The sequence below is a fragment of the Arvicanthis niloticus genome, chromosome 4, assembly GCF_011762505.2.
Source record: "Arvicanthis niloticus isolate mArvNil1 chromosome 4, mArvNil1.pat.X, whole genome shotgun sequence".
Classification (NCBI taxonomy): domain Eukaryota; kingdom Metazoa; phylum Chordata; class Mammalia; order Rodentia; family Muridae; genus Arvicanthis; species Arvicanthis niloticus.
In genome coordinates, this window is record NC_047661.1 from 121,643,202 (window position 1) to 121,655,902 (window position 12,701).

The window sequence follows — 12,701 nt, forward strand, 5'->3', positions numbered from 1 at the left end:
TAAAAAGATTTTATTCTTTAGATACAATTATAGCTTTCTAATTACATCATGTAACATGGCTGTCTACTTGTTTGTTAACATGATTGCATTCGTTTCCTTAAATAGTTGGGGCAATGCATTTTTTTAAACACAGGATAGTTTTTAATATGATATCTATGTAAATGTAGATTTGTACTTGTCTTTAACTTCACTTTAGAAAGGAGTAAGGACAGTGGGATGGTGAGTCTCACAGTTGTGGAGAGCAAGTGGCCTTTACAGTGAGGTTCAGAGGGCAATGTAATAGCCACGTGGTGCAGACGGTGGAGACTCATGGCTGTACTGAAGTGTTCAACTCTGCCATTCCTTTTCCATATGGCTTTTAGATGTTATGGAGGAATTTCAGAGTGACTGCAGGGTCTTCCAAAAGCACTGTGAAGAATGAAGAAGTAGAAGCCTGATGTTCCCTGTCCAGCCTCCCCTGACTATGGCCATGCCAGCAGGAGCAACAGAGCTCTGTGACAGTGCTCCGTAGGGCACACCTTCCCATAGTGCTGTTCAGGGACTGTGGAGAGCCTAACACTCCGGGCATGTTTAGTCATCGTGCTTCTATCATGATGGCCACCTACTCAGAATATTCTAGCTTCTTGCCTACTGTAGTCAGGGCCGCACATGGCTCCATTGGCTGTTGGCAGTATTGCCTGCCAGTAGTTTAAATCTGTAATCTCATCACCTGGCCTGTGTCGGAAAGTCTGAAATGTTTTGTTCTTTCCATGGCTAGAAGTCAACATCTGCTTTTCAATCACTCCCCGAATTTCTACGTTTTAAGCAGAGCAAAGACCATTTCAGGTATTTCTCATGAAGAATGAGAGATGCCTTGTGTGTTTATAGTTAAAGAAGATTACAGCATAGGTGATACTCTCTGCTTGTTTCGTGCTCACTGTGGTCAAGCTGATGTCACGTGAGGGGAGTTTTCTCGGCAAGTCACTTCTCTGTGCCTGTTGCCTTCGGTATAAAAGAGGGTCTGTACAGTGACAGGACTGTTTGTGATGTTTGAGTGGCGTTCAGTTCAGAGTGCCTTTCAGAACTAACTGTGGCCCAGTTCTGAAGCTCCGAATTAGGCTTGATAAACAAAACTGTTAATTCATTGATCTTAGGGGATTCCTATTTTTAAAAAGCACCAGATGAGTTTGAAATCTGCCTCTGGTTGAAAACTACTGGCCTATGTACCAAGTAGCATCTGCCCAGCTGTTTGGCAGACTCTGCACAGTGGGTGCTACTGATTGGAGTGCTTACATACAGGCTGCAGTAGATGTAGAAGTCTCACTGCCTGAGACCAGAAGACAAAACCAGTAAGAGCAGTGTGTGTTGTGACCACATCCCTGACAAGAGGCAGATGAAAAGAGGAAGGATCATGGTTTAAGAGGAGGGTACAGTTGTTAGGGTGAGGAAAACATGGCGGGTTTATCTTATCCAGGTAGATCAGATGCAGAAAAACTGGGGCCTAGACGTGGGGCTAGACTAATAAATGCTCAAGGCCTGTAGCCCCAGCAACTCATTCTTCCAGCTGTATCCCACCTCTAAGGGTTCATAGCCTCCCCAAGCTGTACCACCAGCCAGAGAGCATTGTATATCCAGACCTCATCAGGGTTCAGGAAGGGAAACAGCTTTGTGGTCTGCTGGTGCAACATCACCTCCAAAGGCTTAGGGAGTTTAAGACAGAGGAGGTAGTTTGTGTGTCTAGAGCTCAGGGTAGTAAGGCATAGTGGGCTGTGGTCAAGCCTGCCATGCTACACCAGGGAGTTTATTAAGGTAAGCCTTATATGCCTCTGTGTGTGTGTGTGTGTGTGTGTGTGTGTGTGTGTGTGTGTGTGTATGTAACATGTATATATAAATATACAGGTAATCTGTAGTCTGTCCCCTCCTGATTTCCTGCTGAACTGAAGCAAACCCAGGGTGTTGATCCTACTGACTTCATGGGATGTCTCCCTCTTCTGTATTGCGTCACCATCTGTGCAAGTGTACACAGAGCTCATCTTCTCTCCATCATGTCTCTTTTGCCTAAGTTCCTATAGTACTTATTTTCTCCACAGTTAACATGAAACAGAGGTCAGCATTAATACCACTTTTTGGTATGCATATATATATCTGCTCGTCTTCCTTTGTCATAGTGTCCCCATAGGAGCTTCTGGCTATTTTTGTGTGTGTAGAGCCCTTTGATACTTTCTAGAAAAACTTGTATTCTTGAGCCTTACCTAGTAAATGGCTCTGTGCTCCCCAGTCTTAGACCTAGCCAGCCATTTCCAAATGCCGCTTCCTTCTGCTGCACACCCAGTTAAGACTGCTGTAAGTGGTTACAATGTTCTCTTTCATCTCAGCTTTCGTGGACTGCATGCATTTTCTTAGTCTGTCTTATGTGCACTCCAGCACCGCCTCAATAAACTCCCTTACCACGCAGTCGGTGCTTCATGGGCAAAATATAACCGGTCCTTTTGAAAGTATTTTCATAATGATGTGAGACAAAATTGTGGTTTTCATTCTCAAATGTAGTTATTTTAATACAAACTAAGTAACTGAGCAGCTCCTTTGTATCCATGCTTCCAGAAATACTTAATCGTGGTACTAATCCTAATAAATTATTTTTATGAGGAAGTGTTGCATTTATTTTTGAGAGACTTAAGCTTTCGTCATGAAAAATACTTTAAAGGTCAGAAGGCTGTGAGTGGAGGACTGTGTAGCTGTTTCATGCATTTGCCCTTCAAGGGCTTCCAAATTTGGTAGATTTTCTTTCAGTTTTCAATTAAAATAAGATTTTATGGCTGCAAGTGGAACAAAATGCTTATATTCCTAAAATTCCATCAGGTATTACTTGATGTTTCTAAATGTCCTAACAGCTGGCAGTGTACATCTGTCTTCCTATTTGTTGCTTATAAATGAAAGGTGAAGTGTATGTAGTGTCTTGGTTTTCGTCAACCGGACACAATCTTAGACATACCTGGGTGGAGCGAGCCTCAACTGAGGAATTAATTGCCTACATCAGACTAGCATGTGGGCATGTTTGCCATGTTTGCCATGTTTTCTTGATTGTTAATTGATGTGAGAGGCTCAACCCACTGTGGGGCATAGCATCCCTGGATCTGCTGCCATGAGCTCTGTAAGAAGAGTAGCTGAGCAGGCCAGTAAGCAGTGCTCACCCATGGTCTGTGCATCAGTTTCTACCTTTAGGCTCTTGCCTTAAGTTCCTGTGTTGGTTTCCCTCCTTGATGGACTCTGACCTGTAAGACAAATAAAATTTCTTCTCTCTTGTTTGTACTCCTGGTGTTTATCTAGCAAAAGAAAGCAAACTAGCACATCTGAGAAGAGAACACTTCAGTCCCTTATCAGTTAGGATGCTTGATGATCCATAAAATAGAATACCCAGGTCAGACCAGCTTGGCAATGTGAAATCTCACGTTGACATTCAGACTGTTCAGAGGTAGGATGGACTTCAAGATATTATAAGACAATGATTTGTTTACAATGTCAAGGACCTGCTTTCCTTTCTGATTTCTTATGGTGTCCTCTCTTTGCTTTTCTTGTTTTGTTTTGGGATGAAAGGAGTTAACTCCAGGGCCTTCATTGCATCTTCCATGGTGTGAGCTTTATTGCCATGGTCATGAAACCCTGCTAGTGCAGCCTGTATTAAAGCAAATGTCAGGAGTACAGGGGTGACCTGGAACCTGAAACCACCCAATCCCGAGACACTGCACCCGGGAAAGCACTCTGACGGAGGGTGCGAGTTCATTGCCAGAGTATGGTTATGGATTAGGAAAATGGAAGTGAGTGGTAGGAATGGGTGCCAAGAAGCCAGTTATAATGCCCACTGTGTCTTCTGAAAATTATTTATAGATGGAGGTAAATATTCAAAATAAAAGGTAATTGTGATATATTTCAGTTAGAATTTTTGCAAAATAGTGAGTTATTGTTGAATTTTTATTTCTGGCAGTATTTTCTTTCTCTACTCTAACAGATTAAGTATGGATTCTAGGGTTATAATACTCTGTGTTCAAATGCCACCTTCCAAGTTTACAGCTGAACAGTGATCTCTGAACACCATCCTGTTTTCATCTATAAAATGAAATTACATTCATGTGATAGTTCTAAAACAATAAATTATTATTGATATTATTATTGCCCTATTCAAGGATTTTCTGGTAGTTAATAACCAATAGTTTCTAATTTTTATAGACTATTCTGAAATGCAGACATGTGGAAGATCTTTCTTTAGTTTAATCTCATAATATCTCTTGTTATTAAAAAAAAAATACCAAGACCAGGTAATTTTTATTTATATATACACACACATACATTACACATACATACATAAATACACACACACACTAGAGTTTTATTTTTATGACTATGGAGATTAAGAGGTTTTTAAACTTAATTTTGCTACTGTTTTAATGTACATATCCCACATGTGTACTCTTGGAGGCCAGAGGAAAGCCCTTTGGAACTGGTAGTTGTGAGCTGTCTGATATGGGTGCTGGGAACTGAGGCCGGGTCCTCCAGAAGAGCAGCAAGTACCACTGAACCTTCTTTCCAGCCCCAGAGACTGAGAAGACTTAAGAGACGCAGGAAGGCTTCACTGGCTATCACATGGGGAGACAGAACAAGCCAGCCAGAGAGAAGCATACGTTCATCCCCACATTTATTGACATGTGCATGGACTGATCCTTCCAGATGGGCAGAGCCCTCAGTGCTCAGTCATGTCTCAGAAGTCCCACCTCAGCACCAGTGCAGTAGGAAACATGTTCCCAGCACACGAGCTTTGCTGGGGCGTCTGCAATCTATCCTAGAAGAGAGACATTTGTATCTAACACTCAAGTTATGGTTCAGGCTGACATTATGTCAATGTGGTTCTCAAATATAGTTAGAAATACTTCTTAAAAACACAAACAAAGCTAGGCGTGGTGGCACAAGCTTTAATCCCAGCATTCGGGAGGAAGAGCCAGGTGGATCTCTTGTTTGAGGCTAGCCTCGTCTACAAATTGATTTCCTGGACAGCCAGGAAACCCTGTCTCAAAATCACCAAAAAAAAAAAAAAAGAAGAAGAAGAAGAAGGAGGAGGAGGAGGAAGAGGAGGAAGAGGAGGAGGAGATGACCACCACCACGACAAACAAGGGCCAGTGAAGTGGCTCAATGAGAAAAGGGACTTGCTGCCAAGCTTTATGAATCTAGTCTAATACCAAGGGCCAACATAGTCAGAGGAGGCAATTTGTATCCTATTTCTCAGCAAAATACCTTTGAGGCTATCAAAATAATTACATACATGATCCAGTCCTCATTGGGCCTGTGCGTTTATGAGTGTGTAGGCCGGGGTCAGTGTTCCTCAATCACTCTCCACATTTGTTTTTGGGTTTTTTTGGGGGGGGGGTGGGGTGGGGGGGAGGTGTCGTTTGTGCTTTGAGACCGTATCTCTCATGTGCAGCTCACTGACTGGGCTAGGCTGGGCAGCCAGTGTGCTCCAGGGGTCTAAGCGCAGGTCATTCAGCAAGCACACCATTTGCCAGCTGAACCATCTACCCCAGCAGCCCCAAGTAATAATTTGTTTGGAGACATGTTCAGGCGAATTTTTTTTTAATTGGATATTTTATTTACACTTCAGATGCCATCCCCTTTCCCCATTCCCCCCCTTAGAAAACCCCTATCTCAAGCCCCCTTTTCCTTTTTGCATTTATACACTTTTTTAAAAAGGTTAATCAAAGGCTTTATAAGTTTGGTAATGCTCAATCAGAAGTGTAACCCACTACTCAACCTAGATACATCAACTATCTTCGACTGGTGGAGACACGTGAACATCTGCCTCCCTGTCTCCCCCTCTTTCTCTCTCTCATCACCTAGCTTCTCCTCTCCTTCTTCTCCTCCTCTCCTTACTCCTTCTCTTCCTCTCAGTATTCCTCCCACCTTAGCTCCTCCTACATAGCACCCTTCCTGTTAAAATAAAACTTTTCTCTCAAAATACATTTAGAGCATAATTATGGTTCAGGCGAATTTCTAATAAGGAAGTATTTTAGTTTTTTAAAAATATAAGAATTATTTCCAGTGTTTGTCTCACTATTATCTGGTACTTCTCATAGAAAATATCTTTGGTTACAATAATAGTGGAAAATAACAAATCATATGTGAAAGACTTATTTAATGCAGACCTATTCTTAAATAAGAATTAAGGCATTTCATGTCCTACTCTCAGACTTGAAAGTACATCATGCAGCATGCGTACATTGCTACCTCACTGCATAGCTCTGCCTGTCCCCTAGGACTAGTTAACATTCACTATGTAAATCTGTTTCCTTAAGATGGAGGCTGTTTCTGCTAGCCCTGCTATAGCATGTGGTGCAATGGACAGTGTGCATATCTTATTACTTGTCCAGTCCTTTCCTCGGTATAAATTCCTAGGAATGAAGCTGATGGGCAAAAACCTACTGTTTTAAATGATAAATTTTTATTTATAGCTTTTTATAAAATTGCACTGCCAGGGGCTTTTATCTGTGTGCGTTTTGGCCAGCAGTGGACAGTGTCTATTCATCTCCATTTTTCTGGTTCTACTAATTTTCAGAGTATATCTGCAGGTCTGATAACCACCAGATTTCTTTTCTGTGTGCGTTTTTTCACTGCATTTGAACAGCCCTGTAGCGTGAGCAGCAGTACCGTTTACCAGGGCCTGATGACTTTGGATTTGTATATTCCTTAGGATTCTGATAGAGCTTCGGATTAAAATGGCAGTTTTTAAGAAATAAAGTCAAGAATAATTGAGCACATGATCATAGAACCCCCTGCCAGTGTCTTCATCTACATATTATTTTATTGAAACTTGGAAAGGATGATCCTTCCAAGTTCCAAGTAAGTGAGGGTTGATAAATATGTATAACTCTTGGATATAAATATTGCTTAATAGTTATATTCCCTATTTCGTACATGTGCCATCAGTTTTTTCATTCTTTCTATTATCCTCCCTCTCCTGGGGAGCCTTTCAAACATTCCTCCTAACTGCATCCTGTGGTGCTTGCTCTCACACATTGGATGTCTGTTCATATATTGCCCCTGTAGAGGCTCATGCATTAAGGTTTTGTTGACTATCCAAAAGACATTGAGACAGTACTGGCTCTATTGAGTGCTTGGTGTGTGTGTGTGTGTGTGTGTGTGTGTGTGTGTGTGTGTGTGTGTGTGTTTTCATGTGAATATTTGGGGAAAGATAAGAAAATGTCACTACAGCCTTGCTAACCCTTTGATACCTTTGGTTTCATGGGACTCCCAAGAACTGATACTGCATTCATTATGAGTTGTCCAGAAAGGGATGGTACTGTTAGTAGCTGTGACTACTTCACTGATCTAGTCAGCTATAAACAAGTGCCTTGGGTTGTTTAAGTTATGTAGAATGTTCTAAGTGATATTTTCATTCTTGAGAAAGTGGATTTGCCAAGGGTGCAATGATCGTGTTGTTGAACACATCTGACTGAGTCTGGGGAACGGTAGCCCTAGTGAGTTAAAGTGACTGATAGTAAGTGCTAACCTCTGTCCCAGGACTCGATTATGGTGGGTTTTTTCTACTGGGGATGCTGGGGAGCATTTTCAGTTACAGTTTGTCAGAACTGGAAGCCTGAGTTCTTAAAACATGTAGTGGGTCAGGCTGGGACTCCAGTAAGTATCCTCCAGTGGGTTTATGGCACAGTGAAGTAGCTGGTCTAAAATGTTGGCCCTGACACAATTGAGAAGCACTGAGCCAGCCTAATGAGATGAGAGTTTCTTGGAATGTGTCTTCAGAAGATACCAGGGAGCATTCTGGCTTTAGTAGATGTTCATATCTTAAGTCATTTGTGTATCACCATATTTTGAAAATATGAAAACAATTCTTTTGAGTCTCCAGAGCAGGTTTGATAGTCCATGTGCATCTATTTCTTGTTGGTTATTACTTATTAGTTATACTTACATGAATTTCAGTTACACTAAAAGTCTTCAGGGAAGAGCCAGTGAGATGGCTCAGCAGGTACAGCTACATGCTAGTCCCCTAATTGCTTGCTTAAAACTAATAACTGCTGTATGTGTTCAGATCTTTGTAAAAGTTCTTTGTCTCTGAGATATTAGACATCAGGCTTCTATATTAGTAATGTGTGTTTTTTTATGTTCTATCAGAAAAAGAAAACCAAGCTAAACTCAGTTACTGTTTCTTATATAATAATGGCATTGTAAACACAAACTTGATCTCCAGGCAGGCCAGGTAAGAGGCAGGCTGAACTCTAACTTCAAGGACAAACTGGCCTATAAAGCAAGTGTTCTAGGCTAGCTAGGGTCATAGTCAGACCCTGAAACTCTGTTTCAAAAAAAAAACAAAACACAGAGGAGATCCTGAAACCCTGTTTCAAAAAAGAAGCAGAAGAGAGCTATATGAAGCCATCACTTCAAGTGAAGAGTTCTAAATTTCTGTAATGTTGCTTCAAACAGTAGTTGGGTTTTTTAAGTTTCATTTTGTTTAATTTGAGTCTGATGGATATGTGGTCATTTTTCTAAAAGCAAACATTTAGTGGGTTATGGTTTAGGTCCCATGTAGACTAAGTCTAGATGGAAAGCAGAGGCACTTGGTGCATTTTGCTTAGCAACCAGCTTGTTGTGTCCTGTTTTGCTACTGAATGCACATAGTCATCCTCACAAGTGTGTGGACAACCAGCTGGACTCAACTGGACAGGACTTCCTTCACCTGCTTTCTAGATTAGTCAGGAGGACACCAACTCACTGTGCTTAATCATGAGGAAATGTCTGTAAACTCTGAATGCAAGCTCACCGATCTCAAAAGCCCCAGCTATGAGAAACCACCTTCTAATTCAGGAAGACAAACATCCATCAAGTTCAGAACTGTATCACTTCTGTTCTTTCCTCTTGTCAACCTTACACGTTTATTACTCTGGGAACATAGTTCCCAAGACTTTAGAAAATGGCAGGCAGCACTGAATAAAAGCAGTAGTTTAAGTTTTGAGACCCACTGTAGAAAATCCTAGAGTGGAAACTCTGATCTGATCTATGGGCTTTGATTCTTTTCTACGTTAATCCGCTCATGATTGTTCTCTCTCCTAGGAAACAGCAGTTTTGTTGGCATGTAAAGCTCCAGTTTCCTCAGAGTCAAGCGGAGTATATAGAAAAAAGGTATGATGTTACCACTGTCCTTTACAGATGTTTTACTTTAAGGCTCTGGAATTACACAGGCAAGTGGCTGAATCACCTAAGCTGTACGTGTCACACAATGCAGTGCTCATTGGCAGTGATTAAGGGACCAGCAGCTGAGCCCAGCAGCATGCAGATCAAATCATCTACAATGCTTACGTGATGCTGTCTAGAGTATGGAAAACTCCAGAAATTTTAACCATTTCAAAGATGTCTACAAAGTGGGTTGAACTTGAAGGGGAGACGTTAACATACGCTGTGGCAGTAATTATTTGAGCAGGAAGCGTGATTTAGGGGAAGGGATGTGATCTGAATCAGGAGGTCTGAATCTGAGTGATTACATAGGACATGAAAGATAACCAAGAATTCTACTATAGCAAGACTCCTCTATAGTGATAGAATTCTCAAAAAATATTATAGGTATTTGTATGAAACATGTGTGCTTACATCATAATATATATAACATATGCATGCATAAGTACATAACTTAATAACTTAATATTATTAATATTAATAACTTAATATTAACTTAATATTATTAAGGCTTGTTAAGGTTTTTTGACTAAGAATGTATCCAACTATCACTCAGATTTTATTAACCATGTGCTGTGTGGCTCTACATGGATGTTAGGTACTGTCCTCAGCATCTGTCCCCACTGTGCATTCTGTCTTTGGAATCGTCACAGGGAGTTAGCAACACATTTTGTTAACCAAGCAGAAGGCATGACTGGTCTTGCTTAATACAAAGAGATGTGACAGAGTGGTTCAGTGAGTTAAATTGCTAGGATAAGTTACTATTTCAGAGGAGTCTTGATTTTGTTAAACAGCTTTTATAGAAATGTAGATAATATAGAAATAGAACATAGAATAGAAGAGAATATAGAATATAAAATATAGAAAAGCTCTGCATATACAGGAAAGTTTAAAAACCTAAAGTGCTTTGTTCCAGGGAAACTGGTATCAACTTTAAAGCCTGATTGCAGCCTCCTGAGCATTCTTCAGATGTGTTTCTTTGAGCTTCATACATGTTTCAGTTTTAACTGTTTAAAGTGTGAACATGGGTATACATTAAAAGCAGCTTCATATTGTTATAAGTGATTTATAAGGAGATTTTCTAAATTTTTAAAGACTTTATCACATGTTCCCAGAAAGTCTTTCAATGCTTTTCTTCTTCAAAAACTTAGCATGAAAGAATGTTTAATGCTATATTTTGCCAAGAGTAAAATAAAGGGTCCTTGCCAGTTTTTACACCAAATTTAGTAGTTTTAAGTTAATACTTAGTAGCAATTATAAATAATAATATAATTATTTTTCTTCTCTGGAAAGAGTACCAGATGATAAAACTATTAATGAAATTCTAAAACCTTACATCGATCCCGAAAAGTCTGATCCTGTGATTCGTCAGAGGTATGTTTCAAAAATCTTTTAGCTTTCTGACAAGATTTAAACTGTTGACTTAGAACATTGTATGACTGTGCACTTGTATGCATGCACGTGCTGCAGAACACATACAGTGTGCAGAAAGCTTTGGAGAACGGGCTCTCTCCTTCCACCATGTGGCTGTCAAGGTCAGAACTTAGACCACCAGGCTTGACAGCAAGCATCTTTACTTGCTGGGTCATCTTGCTAGATGCAAATGTTAAAGTATTTTTAAGTGTGTATTTATTATAGGAACTTATGACTGTAATTAAATATGTTGTTGGAATTTGCTGAGGTTCAGTCATTGTAAAACTAGTGCCATCACTGTACCACAGACACTCCTTCAGTAGGCAGTAGTCAGTTCATTTAACTGTTGCAGCAGCTCTGTGTGGGGAGACACTACCTCATACCATTTTACAGGTGGAGAAACTGAGCCTTAAGTAGGCTAAATAACCTTCTGTGACTAATAAGCAAGGAAGCTGAGATTTAGACCCCCATGGGACTGAAGTCTATAGTCTCAGCCTTAGACCAGACTGCCTTTCACGTTGAACCAAAAATTCTATTTTTATTTTTTTTATTTATTTTTTATTTTTTTATTTTTTTGGTTTTTCGAGACAGGGTTTCTCTGCGTAGTCCTGGCTGTCCTGGAACTCACTCTGTAGACCAGGCTAGCCTCGAACTCAGAAATCCGCCTGCCTCTGCCTCCCGAGTGCTGGGATTAAAGGCGTGCGCCACTACCGCCCGGCGAACCAAAAATTCTAAAACTTAAAGCTTTTCTAGTAACTGTTACAGAAGGAAATTATATTTCAGCCAAGTCCTCTAAGAACTAAATAAGGTTATACTTTGCCTCCAGAAATACAGCATGGTCAAAAGTGGCTATCACAGCTTAGTAGAAAGTTTCATCCTGGGTATGTGAATTAAATAGCTAACTCTGTCTGCCTCTTATGAACTGTGTGATCAGAGCAAACTGCTTTACCACCATGCTTTAATTTCCCCATCACTAGAATTAGAATAATACTAGATAAAAAAATCAGGAAGCATGAGAGAGAAGTATGGAGTCCTTGGGGCCTGGCATACACACAGCAGTGCTCAGATGGGAATCTTGGTGGTGAGTTAGTTTCCAGTCAGTGTTCCCAGGCAGGAACTGAGTGACTTCATTCTCACTAGGTGGCCTGTTCTTGAGATGGGAATGCTGGATTGGTTCCTAGAGGGTTGAAGTTTACACCTGGTGGGTCCTAAATGTCTGATCTGATCCTGTTGTCTTTCACTATTGAAGAAGACAGTGCCCAGCCAGACTCCTGTAAGCTATGCAGGAAGTAGGCCTTGTCTTTCAGACAACTATGACAGTTAAAGCTTGTTTAATTGATAACCTGGTTATTATCATTGCTCACATAGTTTGCATTGATGGAAAGCATTTGTTACTAAATTGAAGGCAGTATATTGGTAAGCAGCTGTTTGCTGATACAAGTATATTTTTTAGCACATGAACTGACAAAACAAGACTGAATTTCAGATGTGTAATAGCTCTGGTTAGGTATTGTTTTCACATCTTAGAAAACATTTTTTTCCTCTGTGTTCTTAGATAGCTGAATTATAAACATTAGCTACTTATAAATGCTTAGTCTCTATAAAGACTATTTTGAGATAGATTTAAAATTAATTTTGCTTCCTCCGCTGTAATGTTTTCTTTCAGATTGAAAGCCTACACACAGTCACAGACTGGGGTCCAAATTTTAATGAGGGTTGAAAATATGCAGCAAAATTTGATAAGGTAAAATTGCTTTTCTCATTTTCTCTATGTATAATTAACTAGCTTGGTTAGGTGAAGTAGCTAACTATTATACTAATTGTTTTGCTGTCAACAAAAATCTAGAAATCTAAACTTACTTCTTTCGAGTTAAAATACTAAAATAATCACAAGTTTTATAGCAATTGCCTATCTAGGTTGTTTTGTTTTGTTTTGTTTTTTGTTTTTTTGCCTTTTCAAGGCAGGGTTTTTCTCTATAGCCCTGGCTGTCTTGGAACTTAGACCAGGCTGGCCTCACTCACAGAGATCACTTGTCTCTGTCTCCTGAATGGTGAAATTAAAGGTGTGTGCCACCACACTG

The 12,701-nt window shown here is 40.2% G+C and overlaps 1 protein-coding gene across 4 annotated transcripts in view; it reads left to right on the top strand.

The window, feature by feature from the left end:
* Positions 1–12,701, top strand: part of Znhit6 (zinc finger HIT-type containing 6) — a 36,523-nt gene that overhangs the window by 7,877 nt on the left and 15,945 nt on the right. For all 4 annotated transcript variants that reach the window (XM_034501428.2, XM_034501425.2, XM_034501427.2 and 1 more), the window contains 3 exons: positions 9,088–9,156; positions 10,501–10,581; positions 12,287–12,364. In XM_034501428.2, the coding sequence (XP_034357319.1) occupies positions 9,088–9,156; positions 10,501–10,581; positions 12,287–12,364 (228 nt within the window). The remainder of the gene's footprint in view (positions 1–9,087; positions 9,157–10,500; positions 10,582–12,286; positions 12,365–12,701) is intronic.